Source organism: Coloeus monedula (assembly GCF_965178545.1).
Source record: "Coloeus monedula genome assembly, chromosome: 21".
NCBI classification, from domain to species: domain Eukaryota; kingdom Metazoa; phylum Chordata; class Aves; order Passeriformes; family Corvidae; genus Coloeus; species Coloeus monedula.
In genome coordinates, this window is record NC_138801.1 from 1,491,656 (window position 1) to 1,510,488 (window position 18,833).

Here is an 18,833-nt window from a genome sequence, read left to right on the forward strand (position 1 = left end):
CTGCAGATGCAGTGTTCTTGCCGGGCTGTACCTGGAGGGTGCAGAACTGGTTATTTTACAGTGATGGCAGAAGGGGCTGTGTCTGTCTCTGGGGTGCATTAACAGGACTGTGATGTCTGTGCGAGCTCTGTGGTGAGGGCTTGTAGGGCTTCACTTTGCACAGTACCAGCAAATTTATTCCCCCTTTAGCTGTGGCAGTGAAGGGGGAATGATCCAAAGCAGCTGTGCTGCTGCAGCCCACTGCTCCTGGACAAAAGGTGTTGGTTTCCAGTGTCTCTCTTGTGCACACCAGTATAGGCACGTTCTGTTACCTCAGGGAGGCTTTTTCAGGCACTTCCACTAATGTCACTTATTCAGGGATTTTTGCAAAGAAGACAAGGTGTGTGTGTTGGAGATTCTTGACGGTGCCAGAGTAGAGTTAGCAATGGGCCCTTGGGGTGGCCCTGAGCAGGGAATGGATGTACTGAAATACGGATGTATTGAACTGTGGATGTTCTGAAGTTGCCAGCACAGCTCAAGGGACACTGCTGTGTGTCACAAAAACACTGGAGGGACATCAGCGGGCATCAGTGCATGGACAGCTCTTTCCAGACACCCCAGAGTGGGGGTATACTCTGCCTTTGGCCTAAACCGAACAGTGACTTCTCTGTTGTACAGGAGTATTTGTCCATTTTACAGTGGAATTTGGTTGCCCTCTTGTGGATCAGATGCAGCTCCTGCAAAGGGCTGTGCTGGCCCTGCACAGAGGTTGTGGGGATTTTTAAACTAAAAGCATTTTCTTAATATTTAATCTGATGACTCACTGCATGTAGGTGGAGGATAATTGAATCAATTTAACATTTATGTGTGTTGCTATGGAGGGTTTTGCATGTTTGGGTTCAAAAGCTGCTGACATCCCAGTATTGCTCACTGCTAAAGTGTATCTTCAATTCCTGCCACTATCAGACATAAACATGAATGGTAAACATGCTGGAAATATATTGTATTTTAATTATTTTATTTGGATCTAGTTTATTGCTGCTGATTTTAGTGAGTCTTTGCAGTTAGGCTGTTTTCACAAAATACAGAATTTTCATGATGTTTCCCACAAACTTTCTCTTTTCTGTCCCAGTAAGAAGTAATCTTTTTATAAGTGTTCTGAAAGGGAAACAAGAGAGGTGTTGTCTCTTTTAAAAATTCACACTGTTTTCCCTCTCTTGGATAACATTAGAATGGGTGAAAACACAAAACCACAATACATATTTTCACTCATTTTACCTGGTAGCACTGGGGATTAGGAAATTTATGTCTTTAGTTATACGAGTTAGTTCTTTTTATGTGTGCAAAAGAAATACGTTGTTTTGGGGATGTCTGTGCTCATTTTCTAGTCAGTCTTCAGTTAAAGCGCAGGGGATCAGGAGCAGTGACTGAAAAGAACAGCCAAGATCATGGCTCATGTCTGTTGTTAAACCAGTGTGTTTACAAGAGCTCAGGGGAAGCACTGTTGTTTCCCCAACAAAATTATTGGTGGTTTTTTTTCTATTTCAGTAACAAGTTGGGGGATTGTAAAATTTTGTCAATAATTCAAGATTTGTGATGTCTGATTCTTAAAAATTTGTCATGAAATCTAAAATTATAATTTTTTAGAAAGCTTTTTTGATTCTAAGGTAAGAGGAATAATTTGTAGAGGAGAGCTCAGGAAATGCTGGATACCACCTGGGACAGCCCTTGACACGTGGGATGTGCCTCTTTTAGACACAAATTAGTTGTTCACAGAAAGAAGATGTTGCATTTTTAACAGACAGGCAGTTTTTGGAGAGCTCCCTTTTACACCCCAGCAAGATTTCCTGTTACATGTGGAATAGGCTTCCAGAGTGCTCCGGGATCTGTGTCCTGGCTGGCTCCAGGGCATGCGGAGTGGGAGGAAAGGGACTGGGACACTCGGAGGGCAGGCTCCCAGTGCCCGGGGTGTCAGAGCTCCGGGGCTGCAGCCCGTGCTGGGACAGGTCGCTGTGGCCCTGCAGCAGCCCCGGAGGGCTTGGCAGAGGAGCTCTGCATTGCCTGGCACTGGGAGTGCCCCAGCGGGCACTGCCCGGGATTTGGGATGAGCTCGGTGGAGCTGTGTGGGATGGGACAGGCTCGCAGGGCACTGGAAATTCCAGATGTAACCAGGCTCTCAGAGCCCCACCACGCAGCAGTTGGGGGTGCTGAAGGTTTTCCATGGCCTTGCCCAGCAGGGAGCTCTGACTGACACTGACTGTACAGGATATGCAGGAAGGAATTCCACGGGTAGGTCTGTGCTGTGTTCACATGGAAGAGTTCCCAGGTAATCTCCGCAGTCCCAAGCCTCCTCTCTCATAGCGGCAAGAAAAAGCCCGTGCATCCAAATCCCTCATTCTCTGTATTTTACTGTCTAATAGGGACAAATTCTTTAATTCCCTAGAGTTTCTGTGTAGCTGTTCTTTAAAAAACTATGTCAATAAAAAATAATACTTCCTCAAATCTGGGGAGCCCTTTTTTGGAGAATAATGATAAGTCCATACACCCCTTTGTGCCATAATCTCAATATTCAGGAAAAAGCAATACTGTAATAAAATATACAAATTTAATTTTTTCATAACCAAAACATCCTTTTGAATTATTGCAGAATTCTCCTTATTAATTCCCATATCCTGCACTCCCATTTTCTGTATATATATATCTTTTTTTTCTATCTCAAGTACGTTTAGGTGTCAATTAAATTTGAAATATCTACATTTGTCAGCATTTCATTTTTGGGCCGGCGTGATGTGCTGCTGCTTTGTCCATGCATCCTGACACATGAAAAAAGCTCCTGAGATGCAGATCTTCCTCATTAAAACGGAGCCCCCGCTCCGCTCTGGTGCCGGCGCCGTGGAGCGTCCCGGCCGCGCGGCGCCGGGGCTGACACGGGGTGTGCGGCGGGCGGCGCTGGCAGCCCCGGGGGCACGGCCACGGAGCGGCACCGGGGCAGCCGCAGCCCCGGCAGCCTGCCACAGGGTGGGGTCCGACCCTTTCCCTTCCCTTTCCCTTTCCCCTTCCCTCCTCCCTTGCCTTCCCGTCTCCCTTCCCCTCTCCAGCCCCTCTCCCGCCACTCTGCTCTCGCACTTCTCCGTGCAAGGGGTCCTGTGAGGGCAGGGGCAGCCGCGGGAGAGCTCCCGAGCTCGGTTAATGAGGGAACAAGCACTTTCGGTGTGTTCTACTGCCTCAAGCCAGTAAAAAATGTACACTTGGACAGTTTTAGATTGTTCACACCGTATCTTGGACTGAAATCTCTGACAGAGCACAGCAACAGCTAAACTCAGGGCTTGTTCTTTTCATTTAAGCTCTTGCCACATGACCAAACCGGAGCCTGTTACCTTGCACTGTAGTTAAGTTTTTTTGTACTGCAGTGCCATTGGTGATCTGGCCAACACAATCCATGTTATTTCTTCAGAGTTTGTTCCCAGTTCACTGAATTGCCCACCATACAGTGCATTGGGATGGGGCATATCTGGAGGCAAACAAAAGGTACCTGAGCAGTGCTCTGAGGGAATGTACCAGTTCAGTTGTTATATGTAGTTACCAAACATTGAGTGTATCAGCAGGATATGTGGAAATTTAGTGTGACTCTGGATTTCTGGACGTAATTTTAGATTTTCTGGAATCACGTTAGATGGTAATTTCCTCTTCTAAGGAACACAGATATACGTATCTAAGTACAAAACAAATATTTCTAAGTATCTTTGCTTTCTTATTTATTTTAGGTGGAGCTTTTTGTTAGTGTAAATTGATTTTTTCATAGTCACTTTCTAACCAAAAAAAAAGTTTAAAAAATGTTATAACAAATGTTTCCTGCTGCAGTAGCCCCACCTCCTTCCCCTGGATACCTGTTCCAGCAGGAGAGGGGAAAGCAAGCAATGCACCAGCTTTAATTGGAATAACGCAGACTGTGGTTTAATACCATCGGCTGCAGCCACTGCCACCTGTTAGAGACTTTTTATTAATTAGCTCTGACCTGACTGTGAGTAAACATTCATTGGCAGTGGCAGCTCGGGCCCTCTTCTCTTTTCCTGACCTAATCTTTAAGAGCTGATTCTCAGTTAACTGCTGAAGAAAGGAACACATACACCTTACTTGACAAACTGCATTTCATACCAATCCTTGGACAGCTTAGGTTTTATTCTAGAGTGAAGCAGTTTCAAATGTGAAAAATAGATACAAGTAGGAACTGGTACCCTGGAGTCAGCTTCTCTTATGCATCAGACTAAATATCTGTAAAGCAGAGAGGGAGATCTAATGTTTGTCAGAGCTCAGAGAGCCAGAGGAGCAGAGCTGTCTGAAGAACAGAGAGGTGCCCAGCTCTGTAGGGAACGTGGTGGGGAAATGTGGTTTCTGTATTGTCCCCTGCTCTGTGGTGGGACTGTGGGCAGCGGTCCCTTCCCTTGGGCATCCCACGGCACCCTGCCCTTGGGAGAGGGGTTGTGTTCTGTGCCTGGGCAGCAGAGCTCAGCGTTCCCTGCCGAGCTCTCCGCTGTGCAGTCAGTTGGGGTCAGGATGATCCGGGTCTCTGGAGCCCCTGGTTTCTCTCCTCAGGAGCTGTCACTGTGACCACTCAATAATTTCCTTTTCTCTTCCTGTTCCCCAGCCTCGTAAAGCCCATGCGACACTATACAGTCTTCCTCTCTGAGGACTCCTCTGATGATGAATTTCAGCAGGAAGAGGATCCTGTCTCTGGCTTCTCTGAAAACTTTTTCTTCTCTGCTCCTTTCGAATGGTCTATCCTTTACTCTTTTGTTGTGTTCATGCCAGCTTCAAACAGTGGGGTTTGCATTGCTCAGGGCACCTGCTCCTGTTCTGGGATTTTGGAGATGCTCCTGGGGTCTCTGTGCAGTGCTTGATGAATGGCCAGCATTTCTCCTGCTTGTTTGTTTTGATGTTGAGCAGCATGAAAAAGCATCCTCCTGCATGAAACAGTGCAGCAACACACAGCTTATGGGCTTCCATCGACTCGAGCTCTGTGGGATGTCACCCTTCCATTTGTCCTTTGTTCCAACATGCTGCTTGTGCTCCTGTCCAAACCTTCCGCCGTTCATTCTTGTGTGGTGTTGCTGTGCTTTTGGGTTGTCCTGTGCGCCTCATTCCAGTGCAGTTGTCAGCCTTTTCCAGTGTCACCTGTTTGAATCCAGCCTCTCTGGCTCTCTGTCAGGTATCACATCCCTGCAGGTGTCCTCTGAGGGCATTGAGTACAATCTGACAATTATACAAGAAGCAGGAAGTTTGTTGTGTCTATTTGTATCCAGCTTTTGCATTTGTAACTTGTACATTCCCAAACCTCTCTAACTCAGTCTTGAAAGACGGTGCTGAACAGCCGGGCCACAACTGCTCATTGATGCTGTGGCTGGAGGGTTCTGTCCCCTGCCCACGGTGCCCATGGTAGGGGAAGGAGCACGGCCTGCCCAGGGTGCCCATGTGAGGCGAGAGGGGCCCTGCCAGATGCGGGTTCAGCTGCACTAAATTCCCTCTTGCTGCCTATTGGAACATCCCAACCCCAGTGGGCAGCTCTGAGCTGAGCCCTCACTGAATGTCAGCAGAGGATTTGTTATTTCCTAACCTCGCCTGCTCGAGGATTTCTAGGGGATGAAAGGGAGATAAACCGCACAGAGCTGCATTCATTATTTTAACAAATGCAGTCACTGGTTTGACCAGAACCTTTGGGAAGAGGCACTGGGGTACCGTGAGCTGCTGCTTCAGAAATCCACATGATGCCACATCCAGGCAGTTCAGGAGCTGGGAGATGGATGATGCCCAGTCACAGCTGAGCAGCTGAAGCCTGGCAGCCACAGCTGGGTCAGACCAGGCTGGAGAAGGAGGTTGCCAGTGGGACAGAGGGGTCTGCAGTTGCTGAAATCCATTGTGTGCTGCAGACACAGGTTCAGCAGCTGACAGGGAAGGGATGTGACTGCAGGCAGGTGGGATGGAGAGGTTCAGTAGGATAGGGCCAGAAAATGTTCCCCCACTCGTGTTTGGGGTAAAGGAGACCAGTTTTGTTTGCAGAATATCCCTTGGGGAGTTGCAGTGTGACCTAGAGTGATGTGAGACTAAAGACACAACCAAAGTTTGTGAGATCCCCTCCTGAGGCCGTGTGCCATCACTGTCTGCCTGGTACCTGCAGTGCCCCTGTCCTGGTGCGGGCTCAGTGCCTGCTGTGTGTGTGCTGGGGAGGGAAGCCAGCTGGGCTCTGTGTGAATTTGGGTGATATAGGTGTACTATGATAAAATATGGAAAGGGGAGGAGGGTTCTTCCACAGGATGTGTTTTTGCAGGTCTCACAAATATTTTCTTTAAATTGAAGGCTTGTTTAAATGCCACAGTACAACTGGCTGCCAGTCAGGTGCCAATCCCTACAGCCATGTGTGGCACTTGTTTGTTATTAATTGGATGCACATCGTGCTGCTGTTCTCTGTACACACACCAAAATGCAAATGGGCTGGTTCAGTTTTTTGCTGAGGTATGTGCAAGAGAAGCATCCTGCTAACTCAGCCTTGGCTGGGAATGCAAAGGAGGTGTCTCCGTAATGGATTGTGGTGTTTCTTGATAAGATGACACCAATGAAATCATTGGAGCCTGCACAGTGTTCCCAATTATTGCAGGAAAACACTGAGTTATGTTGTGTGCTGAGTTAGCTCAAAGCCCAAGGATGTTAGTGCCTGCAAACATGGGGTGCAGAGGCGTGCCTGGCCCGAGGGGAGCCCAGACAGCCAGCATGGGGAGCTGGTGTCCCATCATCCGTGCTCTGAGAGCTCCCTCCTCAGCCTGGCTGTGCCTGCATGACCACAGCTTTCCTCTGAGCAGTTCCCACTTGGCTCTTGCCCTTCTGAGCACCCTCAGGTGCCAGGTCCCCTCTGCATGTCCCCCTGCCCTCGGGCACTGCTCCCAGCCTGCTCTGCACGGGGGCTATCTGAGCTGTATTTGCTACTGGGGAGCCCTTTGTAACACATCCAGCTTTAGGAAATTGTGTTCAAAACAAAGAATTAGAAATGTGGTCATTTGCAACGTGATTTTTGGTTCTGTGCCAGGCCTCAGCCGTACCGGGCTCTGAAGGAGTCGGACAGTGCCGATGGAGAGGACGTGGGCAGCCCGGAGAAAGCGAGAGAGCCGCTGCCCCCGAGCCCTCTGCTCTCCAGCAAGGCCTCAGAAGTCAACCTCCTGGAAGATATCTTCCCCAGCTTGGAAGTAGAAGCCCAGCCCCAGCCCCTCAGCCAGGCCAAGAGCCTGGAGGATCTGCGGACGCCCAAGGAGGAGGCGGAGCAGCGCTGCTCCTTTGAATACCAGGTCAGGGGGTTCCTGTGTCCTGGGGGTGGCCCAGAGCTCATTCTGAGGAACTTTTTCATATTATTAGGTGGATCCTAATAATCATCATCATCATCATCTATTTCCAGGGGTTTGCTCATGTGTTTCAAAATTAATTGCTGAATTAAGAAATGGCTTAAATGCAACTCACTTGTAAGTAACTGTTTCCTCTAAAGCCTTTCCTTCTGAAGGAAGGAATATTTGCCCTGTTCCTCAGAATCTGTTTTTCCAGTGGCTGTCACACACACTTATCTTTGAAGTTGATGGTCAGAAGTGAGAATAAATAATTGGTAATTTTCAGGTGCCCTCCAAACTTTTTTTTTTTTAATCTGGCTATTTTGGGCTAAGCATCATTTGAACAATCTCCCTCTGAAGAAAACAGGATTGTTTGTGAAGGTCCATAGCTCAGAAAGTGTTAAACTAAAGCAGACTCCAAGATGTTCATCTGACATTAAAGAAGCAAATGTCATTTCTACCTTAGAATAATATTGAATTTAGTGTTACAGTCAGATATTTCATTTGTCAGCTTTTTCCATGCAGCAATTAAGGCTCCTCAGCTTCTGTGCCTTGGACACAGGTGTGTGCTCTTTACTGGGCTGTGACAGATGCACAGCATGTCCCAGCTGAACAACCCCTTGGAGGCAGAGCTGGAATTGGAGCTGCAGAGTTCCTGGCTGGTTCCTGTCTGTCCTTCCTGGCCACATGCTCTTGTCCCTTTGCATTGCCTGCAGCCTGGGGACAGATCCTCTTCCGTCACAGCAGCCTGAACTCACTTCCTGCTCTGTGTTGGGGGGACATCACTAAGAGTTAATGCTTGTTCTGCTCTCTTGCAGAGAATGGATCTTGGTGTGTCCGAGAGGAATAGGATTGTGCCAAGCATGAAGCTGTCCCACCCTTACAACAAGCTGTGGAGTATGGGCCATGATGATATGGCTATTCCCACCAAATACTCCCAAAGCTCACCTGAAAGACCCTTGGCTGCGCTGGGTAACATGCCCCCCATCACCAGGAGACTCCAGAGCAGGGACAGTGGTCTGGCTCCTGCAGAAAAGGATGAATCCAATCCTGCCATTCAAGGGAATATCACCATTCCTAGGCCACAGGGAAGAAAGACTCCAGAACTGGGGATTGTGCCACCGCCACCAGCACCCAGAGCTTCCAAGCACCAGGCTCCAGCTGGGTCAGCGGAAGTCCTCACCACTCACGGGCGCAGCCCCTTGGTTTCAGATCTTATCCCAGAGCCCTTTGGGGCTGGGAATGTGTCCTTAGACCCTGAAATGCAGCAGTCTGTAAATCCCTCCTCTCACCCATCACAGCTGCTGTGCAGTGCTGCAGGCACTGCTGAGATGCTGCAGCCCATGCGGGTGAAGACGGAAGGTGCAGGTGACGAGGGCGACCTCCTGCTGAGCCTGCTGGACCCGCTGAGAACCGCGGGCTGGCCAGGCAGGGCCCCGCAGGGCTCGGCCCCTGCAACCGCCTTCGGTGCCCTGCCAAGTGACTTTGTGCCTCCTCCAGCTGCACCGTTTGCCCAGCCCCTTGGCTATCCTGCCCCAGCTCCACCACCTTTTCTACAGCCCTCCCCGAATCCATTCACCCAGACACTGCCAAGAGCCCTTCCAGTGTCCCTGGTCAGACCCCCGAGGGGCTCCTTCACCCCCTCCTTAGGTCACGCGTACAGCTCCAGCTTCATATCCCCCACTGCCAGCTTCTACCCACCACAGAGACCTCAGCCCCACATGGCCACACTGTCCATGCCAAACCTGTTCAGCCAGGCTCCTGCTATGCCAGCAGCTGGCTCCTTGCTCCTGCAGAGCCACAGCCCTTCTCCCACCAGCTCCCTCCAGCCAGCGTGTCTGGGTGGTCCCTCCAAACCCCGAACGTTACAGGTGGGCCAGCCCAGCACAAGGGTAGATCCCAAACAAGCACTGGCTCTCCTGGCCAATGAACCCCCTCTGGTCCCTGCCAGGCCAGCCAAGGGCTTGGAGTCAGTGTTACTGTCCTCAAAATCTGAGGAGACAAAAGATCCATTTGAAGATCTGTTAAAAAAGACCAAGCAGGATGTGTCACCCACACCAGGTAAGGTGGAGCAGCTCAGAAAGCGATGGGAAACCTTTGAGTGATGCGCCCCATGGCCTTGGTGTCCTTTTGGAAGTGACAGAGGGGTTTTTTGGTTTTTTTTAGCCAGCATAAAACCAAGCATTTCTTTTAAGGAAGGCTGAGGCAGGACCGCTGCAGGACCATCACTGAGCTGCAATTCAACACGAGAGCTTTTTGCCCACAGGACAGTGCCCCGTTGTCCCAATCCCTGACACTGCTCCCTCACTCCCCACCACCAAACCCTGGGATTCCTGCACTGACCAAAGCGTGAGGGGAGGTGGGTTGGGTTGGGATTTCCACACACAGCTTTTCAGACAGTACTACTGATGCACAAGTTACTCCCTCCCTGTATTTTCAGTCCTTGGCACACCTGGAGCATGACACAGCACACTCGGCTGCAGTTCATTCCTGCCTCTGGGAATGGGTGTCAGTTTTTCTGGCATTACACACAGAAATACAACATTTTGTTTCCACATGCAAAGTGCAGCAAAGCAGCCTGACTTGTGGGCTGCACTGAACTGATCCATCGGGCTCTGTTTGTGTCCCCTGAACCCCAGCCACCCCGGAGCTGTGCTGTCAGATGGGCTTTGGTGGCACTTTTGACTCCCTCCCCGAACACCGACAGCTGGGGCAGAGTTGTCACAGGCCTGGAAACCACAGCACAGAGCAGCTGCTCAGGGATTGGTCCTGCATCTCTGTTGGGAAACTGGAAACACCAGCAAGTATTTTCATTTTTTTGACTTTGTTTTTGTTAAATACATCATAAAATAGAGGCCATAAAGAGTATCCTAGTTCTTATATGTGTATCTTAATATTATCTATCAATATTATACATGGCAGTATATGAATGGAATGTAACAATATCTTACTTGATTATTACAAACAAAAAAGAGAAAAAACTCGGGGTATTACGGTTCCCAGCTCCTGAGTGCGGGTGAAGGCCGGTGTGCTGACGGGGCTGAGGGCAGGGGTGTCCAGGAGGAGGGATGGGGCTCTGTGGCCTTGCTTGAGCCTCCCGAGCACAGAGGGCACCGGGCAGGGCAGGGGACACTCAGCTGGGTGTTCTGAGCCCCCTCTCTGTGTTCTCCAGACATTTCACATGAGCCTCAGCATCCCCCAGGAAAGCTGCTGTCTCTGATCATTTCTGTTTCACTTCAGTGGTGCTTTTTTGGTTTGTTTTGTATCTGGGCACACTCTGGTGTAAAACCTGTCACTCTCACAGAGGGAATCACGTCACCATTGAGCCTTTGATAAAGGAAATCATCTTGGACACATGGGGAAATTCTTGTAAAGCTTTATCTGATTTCCAATGTATCTATTTTATTCATGTAATCTTGGAAGTTTTCTTACTCTGGGGAATAGGAATGGCTGTCTCTGTGTTCAAGTCTGGGCAGTACAAAAGAAAAGTACTCTTAATATCTGAAATGCTGCCGGTTTTGGGAAGACCACAGTATTCCAGGAATATTCTGTTTCTGTGCAGTGCTGTTCCTTTGACAAGCCATTCACTTGGATTTGTATTTTCTTTTTGTGTTGAAAGACAGATGAGTTTAGTATTGCATAGTAAACTATTTAAAGTCTAAGACACCAGTTCCATTTTATTTTATACAGTTCAGAATATGAATGTTATATACAATTCAGTCTGGCATTTCAGAGCTCCTTTGCTATGAGCTGGATGATAAAACTTTCTGGATTATGGTGGATGTGAATGGGCATTGGACAGTCCTACCTGTGCCAAGCAGGGTTCCACAGGCCCTGTTTAAACTTGGTAATGTCACACAGTGATCAGATGCTGAGGAGCCCATTACAGATGCTTAAAATCACTCAGGAAATTCTGTCCCACCACAGTTCATCTCTGGTTACTTTGCTGATAGGATGGATCATTTGCTAAGTAAGTTTTGGGCATTGAAGAGTATTAACACCCATTTATTCACTGTCCACTTTATTTAGCGCCTCTGAGATCCAGGAGGACAAGGAGTTTGTGACTTTCCTCACGTCTGGAGCAGGGTTTGCAAGCAGGAGACTTTTTTAGGGGTTTCTTGTAACATAGGAATTGAACTATCCCTAGGACAGCATTTAGGGACTTTTTGTCTTACTTAAACTCAGGAATTCCTAGCATGATTCATTCCTGGTAGTGCCAAATGTAAACAGTTTGCTTGTCTGAACCAGTTCTGGTTCAGTGCTGGAAGGAATTTGGATGTTTTTACTAATCCAGTATAAAAAATGTTCCTGGTATTATTCATCAGTGACTTTATACTCAACTTCGTCCATGTTCCTGTACTCGTCCTGTGTTTGGTACCGTTTTGCTTATTTACAGCTGCTTCCTGCCATGAGAAGTAAGTTTATTTAAAAAACAAACAAACAAGAAAAACCTCTTCAAAGTTTATGATGCATCTGCTGCTGCACAGGAGGTGAAACCAGTTCTGTGTCTTGTTCACTCTGGGTGGGGGCTTCCAGTTCACTGCACATGGACGGGGCAGCCATTGGACACAGAGTCCCTTTCTCCCACATTCCAGTCTCTTTATTGCCCATAAAATCAGGGATTAATGGTAAAAGGCAGAGCACAGCTCAGTGAGGTGAACAGAGAGCAAGAGGTTTCCCCAGCTCCCTCCCTTAGTGTTCAGCAGCTCTGTCCTGCTGCTGGGCAGAGCTCTGCACCCTGGCCTGTGCTCAGGGCTCTGGGCAAAGTCTGACAAATCATCACAAAATGAGTCCTTTAACTGTGAAGAGCCATTGAGTGCAGGGGGTGTGGCACAGAACACGATCAGCCATCCAGGCAGCAAGGTGTTCTTCAAGGAAAAAGTCACAAGTCAACAACCAGGTCTGTTTTTAACCAAATTTTATTGTAAATTTCTTTTGAGGGACATTCTAATTATTTACAAATTATAAAATTTACAATTAAAAAAGAAATCAGGATCATGATCATTAACTACAGCAAGTCCAGTTTTGTGAAAAAATATATTCAAAAATTAAATATCAAAAGAAAGTTAAGTTCATTATTGAAAAAAACCCCACCTTCCATAAATTATTTTGCAGAAATGTTCAAGACACTGACAGATGATTTTAACGCCTTTGCTAATACTGGCTTTGGGTGCTTGGAGTGCAGCCCTGCACGGCCGGACCTGCCGGGGGGGGCTCCAGGGATTTGCAGGAACTCAGGGAGCTCTGGGAACACGGCCTGGTGTTCAGCATCCCGCGGGCTGGAGGAACAGGGGCTCTTCTAGATCCTGCTGCTGCCTCCTTTCTGTACAGTGTAAACACCAAATGTGGAGTGGAGCAAAAAAGCAGAAGCGGGACCTGCCCCTGGGGTGCTGGGGTGGAGGTGGCAGAGACCCCAAACCCCCCTGGAGGTTACTGCACCCCCCGGGCTGCAGGAAAGCACAGCGGCCTTTGCCTGGCACACAGTGGCCCCGGGGCTGTGCCCACCCCTGCTCCTGCCGGGAGAGTCCCCCACTCCCCTTCCCTCGGGCCAAGGAGGAGTTTCTGTCTGTGCCGAGCAGCTCCAGCCTCGTGTGGGGCCTCAGCCCCACTGACCTGGCACACGTCTGCTGCCCTGGAGCCTCCTGTGCTCAAAGCCACAGGAAAACCCCACTCACCTGCTCCCAAAGCCCCATTGCCACAAGGGCACCGGACGGTGCCACTGGCTCTGCTCCCCAAAGGGCAGCTGGAAAATGTCCAAACCAGTGACAGAACAGTGCCAGCAGAGTCACCGCTGATAAACTGCTGAGAAAAGCAGCAGCAAGCTCCCACCTGCAGCCAGGGCATCTCTGTTACTGCATGCTCCAGATGCTTCCCAGACACAGCCAGCTGGGATCACACCTTCAACTCTTTTCCACTACCGGAGGGAAAGTGATCTTACAGACACTCCTTTGTTTTTTTCTAAAATTTTCATTCTTCTGTCAGCAGCTGCCTGTGTGCAGAGACCCATTCTTACACACATCTGAGCAGTAGTTCCATGCTCCTCCCTTTGCTTGGAATTACAGAAACATTTACAGTTACAGTAGAAAAAAAGATAAATCCAAAAGCAGACCAGAAGAAACAGCATATTTTTGTGGCAATGAGCTACAGTGGGCAGGTTCCCACCCTGATTTTTAATAATGGAGATTAAAAAGCAGACCCCGTTCTAAAATATTTCTCATTGACAATTGTAGTGATTATCCTGAAACACCAATGACTTTAGACCTTACCTGGTGTGCTGTGCTGCATTTCCTTCCACAGCCTCTGCCACATTATGCTAAAGAAGAAACAGCACATTCAACTGCTAAAACAGTAACACAGGAGAAGTGAAGCCACAAAATCAAACCCCTTTTTAGGGCAGTGGAAAGCAGATGCTGTGTCACTTACACCAACGCTGGCTTGGGTTAAAGGATTGGTTAACTGAATTCCACTGTTCTGTGCCAACAAGGCCAAGCCTGTCAGTCCAGAGAGGTCAGTTCTAGAACTATTTCTTTCTCCCCTCCTCACCCCAGCAAATACCACCTGATGCTCAGCTCCTGGCTCTCACAAGGGTCAGTTCTGTGGTCAGCTCTGAGCCCCTGCTCGAGGTGTGGCAGAGCCGGATCAAACAACATAGAAACATCCTCCTTTCATAAAGGTTAAACTGTAACTGGCACCTCAGGATCAGAAAGGCACTTAAAATATTCCTGTGGTTTGGTCTGGTCTCAGGGAAAGCTCCAGCAGCCATGTCTAGCACAGCCCAGTTGGCCGTGCCAACTCTGGCCCAGCTGGAAGGGCAGCAGCAGCTCTAGGAAGGATTTCCCACCACTCACTCACCTGGCTTAGCCTTGCAGAGGAGCCACAGGCACGTGTCTTTTTAAAAAAACCATATTATTCACATTATTTCTGAATAGAGTGGTTTAATTCCCATTCACTGGACCTGCCTCAGGGTGGTTTTTCTGTTGCCTGCACGGCCGTGACCCTTCCCACAGCGCCGAGCAGCGCGAGCAGGAGGAGCAGGGGCCGGGCCGGCTCTGGCTGTGCCACAGCCCTGTGTCCTGTCTGCTTCCGTGTCCCCCCTGTGCCACAGCCACTGCTCCCTCCCCCTCCCCTCAGCAGTGGGGTTTTTCCTCCCCAGCGCTGCCGCTTTTGCTGCCAGAGCAGTTTGATAGGAATGGTTTGTGGGATGAGCTGCCCTAAGCAGCGCGCTGGAGCGGTGGGAGCGGGCAGTGCCAGCGGGCAGTGCCAGCAGCTCAGACTCAGGGCCGTGCAGAGCTGCCCCCGCAGCCCGCGGCCCCTGGGCAGCGCCTGCGGCAGCTCCGTGCGTGACCCCGAGCTCAGATCAGCCGCTCGGTCGGGGGCATCTTGATCACGTTCCACATTTCCACTCGGGACCCGTCTTTCTCCTGCCGGCTCGGGCTGTACGTTCCCTGAGTCGCTCTCCTCCTCTTCATGGCAATCGCCGTGGCTACAACCACTGCGAGGAGCAGGGCAGCCCCCGCAGCCCCGACTGCTCCCACCACGGAGGAGTGGCTGAGGTGCGCCCACACTCGCTGCTGTGGTAGAACAGGGAGTTACTCAGAGCTTCCACCAGGACGCTGCTGCATTTGACACTCCTCAGCCCCCAGTGCCTCCCTCAGCTGCGCTCTGCTGACAGCGGTGCAGGGCAGGAGCTCCCCCTTCCCCTGTCCCCTCCCTGTCTCACAGAGCCCAGGGAATGCACAGGAGGCTGGTGACCCTTTTCCTGCCTCCCTCTCCCCTCCATGCACACGCAAAGTCCAGCTTCTGGCAGCTCTAGCACTTGGTACCCTTGGGAATGTCTAACAGCACCACGTCATTCAACACTGATTTATACAAGGATTTTGATCCTGACAATTCCCTGTAACACGGGGCTGTCACAGGGCAGGAGGTCACAGCTGCTGTTGCTGTTGAAGACTGTGAAAACCTCACACACCTGAGCTGAAAGAGTTTGAATGTTTTTCAGCTGTTGACCAGAGCAGAATATACAAACCAGCCATGACCTCCCCCAGCTCCTGAGTGGGACCCAGGGAGCTGAACCTGCACAGGTGCCTCAGGTCACCCTGCCTTGGAAAGCAGATTTAATGTGCCTCTCCTGCCTGGGAGGGGACTGGAGCCAGAGCCACTTTAGCTCCTGCCCAGCTCCTGCTGAGGTGAGCCATGGCCAGTCCAGGGCAGCAGGGAGGGCAGAGGCTCCCTCGGAGCCACTGGTGTGCAGCAGTGCCAGGGCCTGGCTGGGGCGGCATTCATGGCACCGCTGCCCCGTGTGTGACGTCCGTGTCTTCGTGGCCAGGCCTTAAGGGAACTGGGATGGGGTGGAGCTGCTGCTGCCAGTGCTGGAAGAGCTCAAGGTCCAGGCAGACCTTGCAGGTGCAGGTCCTGGGCACAGCAGGGCCTAGATTAAGCGCTCTTCGGGTGGCACCTTTAGGACACTGTCCATCTCCAGCCGAGCTCCTGCCACCTCCTGCTGGCTCGGGCTGTAGGTCCCCTCGGACTGGCGCCTCTTCCTTGCCGTGAGAATCATGAATATGAGACCAATACTGAGGAGCAGCACAGAGCCACAGGCTACAGGGACAGCTACTTCAATTAGTGGGGAGGGGAAGAGAGCACCTGGAGTCCCTTTCTGTAAAAGAAATTAATGGAGAAACAATGAAACTCCAGTGGTTACAATAACTGCAATAACTGACCCAAACAGTCAGATTAGAGGGAAAAAGATTTTTAGGAAAGCAAAAGAAAGCACTTTTTCATAGCAGGACAGCCCCTTAAGATGTAAATGCCAGTTTACTCAGCATCTACAGTGGGAGTCTTTAAAGATGCCTTCCTATCAATATCAGACTAAAATACACAGGTGCCACTGGCAAAGTTGTGAGCAATGTTGCAAAAAAAAAAAAAAAGACTTTAAAGTTAATGCAGAGTAATGTGAATTTTCAGTAACCCCAAAAAATTTCCCCAAGCAGGGGAATAATAGTAAGAAAAAGTTCAGTGATGGCTGTAATGGCAAAGCAGATAATTGATTTAGCTGTTAAATTTGGCTATGAAACAGAATTGAAGAACTTGCAGCAGGAAGAAGATGCTGAAGATGTCAGGACACGGATGGGAGATGGAGAATAAAAAGCCCAAGTACTGAGGAGAAAAATGAGAATTCCCTAGATTCTGGTGGAATCAAGGATGGCATGGAAGACACCAATGTAACTAAAACAACTGTGGAATTTCCGTCATGAAAGAAAGCTTTAAAATGACAGTAAGTTTAAAAATAAGATATTTCTTATTGCTAACAAGCATACTGGCCACCTTACAGCTAAAACCAAAATAATTCAGGCTGGATTATTTACAGCTTTTGGATGCCATTTAGTCTGTGCTCATGTCACAAGGCAAAGAAGGAACCTTCCCAGGGAATCTGGAAGTCCTTCTGCCCTTTCCAAATGCCTGAAGTTCAGGTGGATTCCCTGAGCCTGCCCAAACCCGAGCACCATGCAGGGTTAGTTCCAGACCATGCAGGTTAGTCCAGTACCACGAGGGCCCAGCAGGGCAGCCCCTGGAGCTGCTGCTGTGGGAGGAGAGAGCAAAGGGAGCTCAACTGAGCTCCAGCTGTCCCTGAGGGAAAGGAAAGAGTGAAGAAAAGCAAGGGGAGGCATGATGAAAATGAATACAAGGAATCCACAAGAAGTGTCTTGGGACAGAGGAGATAGAGATGCCTGAAGGAGTCTGTGCATGCAAACTGGAAATGTCAGGGTGACCTTGGCACGTGCATTACAGAGCCCTGGGTAACAGCAACAGCAGCAAACCCCGCCTGGCACACAGCCCTTTCCATGCAGGATGGGTTAGTACATTCCCAGGTTACCCAACAAGCTGCCTATCCATGCAACAGCTTCACAAAGAAAGCTGGGGTATGGATCCCATCTGCCCCCTAGGAAGGATCCCAGCCCCCTCCTGAGCACTTGGACTATGCACAGGGGGGCAGCTTGTCTGGGCCAGGGCAGTGGCGGCTCAGGGACAGGACTCAGCTTTTTCACATAGACCTGAACCACTCTTGGCCTGACTTTATCCAACTTCCCTTCTCCAAATATGCATTTCTACTCAGATGATCTTTGGAAAGGGAAAGTATTTTGTAACTCTTATCCAAGATAAAACACCAAATGAAATTCCATTCTCCAAGAACTTGGGCCAACTGCAGGAGTTGGATTACTGTGCAAAGAGTTGTGAAATCTATAGAAATGTGCAGAGACAGCCCCGAAAGCCATATGGCAGCACATGCAGATACTGAGGGGTATTTACTGCAGTTGTTTGTATGCTGAAGACCAATAAGCAGGCAGCACTGCAGAGAAAGAAGCATTCAGGATTCCCTAACTGTGCTCTAGGCAGGACCGAGCAGGGACAGCCTCAGCAGTACCCCGGAGCCCCAGGCTCAGAGTGGAGGGACAGGCAGGAGCCCCGGCGCGGGCAGTGCTTACGTTGATGTCGCAGCGCTCGCCGGTGTAGCTGGCGCTGCACACGCACTCGTATCTGTTCTCAGAGTCCTGGCATGTGCCCCCGTTCTGGCACGGGTTTGGGTCACACTCGTTTATGTTGATTTGACAGCTGCAAAGGAAGAGTGTATTAGAATTGTCACATATATTCTTGTGCCATAGAACACAAGATCATCCATCTAAAAAAGCCTCTTTTTTTGAAAAATGCCTGTTGCAGCTTTTCCAGGTGCTTTCTCTGGAGTCAAACAACATGAAGTTCTCCCCCTTTCACACCAACCCTCCTGCTGTGGTTTCTGTGGGACTGAGGCCAGCACAGGTCTCCAGCACAGGTAGTGTGCTTGAAAAAACTTGGAAGCAGTTCTCGCTGCAAAAACTGGTGTTGGCAGCTGGATGATCTAAAGCCTCCCTCTGTTCCAAGCAACAGCTCGTGTTCCCTTTAGGAGCAGCTGTTTGACTGCACAAGGTCATGGAGGAGGATGAAGCAGTGGCCCTGCTCTGCCACCCACTGAGATGAGGACCAGAGCACTGGCTCCCTGGCAGCCATCCCAAAGCAGCACTTACTTCCTTCCTGTGAAGCCAGGCCTGCAGGAGCAGTTGGCTCCCCAGCTCTCGGTGACGCACCTGCCGCCGTTCAGGCAGGTGAAGTTCTTGCCACACTGCTGAGGGGGGAACGGCCACCTGGGGGGAGCAAGGGACAGCCTTCAGCACACTCAGGTTTTGGGGAAGGGCAGTGTTCTGGGGCTCGTGGGGAATGGGGCTGGCGAGGGTCATAAACACAGTCATTGGTATTTCTAGGAGGGAGTTTGACACAAGTGGAGAAGGGAGCAGTCTCAGAAATCATCCCTAATATCAGAGTATTCCTCGGATCATGCCCAGGGAACAGACAGGAGCTCTATCACCACTCGGACTTTTCTCAGACAGGCCTGTTCTTGCTAATGAAAATATAGGCAGGGACAGGAGAGTGCTGGAACAGTACAGCCAAGCCCCAGGA

General features: G+C 49.9%; 2 protein-coding genes across 5 annotated transcripts in view; one reads left to right on the forward strand and one right to left on the reverse strand.

Annotated features, from left to right (window-relative positions):
- The window catches only part of DENND1A (DENN domain containing 1A), a 159,974-nt gene extending 149,138 nt beyond the window's left edge, over positions 1 to 10,836 (forward strand). For 2 of the 4 annotated variants that reach the window (XM_082295358.1, XM_082295359.1), the window contains exons 22-24: positions 4,625 to 4,753; positions 7,055 to 7,310; positions 8,162 to 10,836. In XM_082295358.1, the coding sequence (XP_082151484.1) occupies positions 4,625 to 4,753; positions 7,055 to 7,310; positions 8,162 to 9,448 (1,672 nt within the window). In that variant the 3' untranslated portion in view covers positions 9,449 to 10,836. The remainder of the gene's footprint in view (positions 1 to 4,624; positions 4,754 to 7,054; positions 7,311 to 8,161) is intronic. The other 2 variants (XM_082295360.1, XM_082295361.1) reach the window with 1 other exon arrangement.
- A 4,935-nt stretch (positions 10,837 to 15,771) lies between these two features.
- Positions 15,772 to 18,833, reverse strand: part of CRB2 (crumbs cell polarity complex component 2) — a gene marked incomplete at both ends in the record, with an annotated part of 30,782 nt that continues 27,720 nt past the window's right edge. Inside the window, 3 exons of the mRNA XM_082295029.1 lie at positions 15,772 to 15,999; positions 17,828 to 17,954; positions 18,404 to 18,520. Of these exons, the coding sequence (XP_082151155.1) occupies positions 15,772 to 15,999; positions 17,828 to 17,954; positions 18,404 to 18,520 (472 nt within the window). The remainder of the gene's footprint in view (positions 16,000 to 17,827; positions 17,955 to 18,403; positions 18,521 to 18,833) is intronic.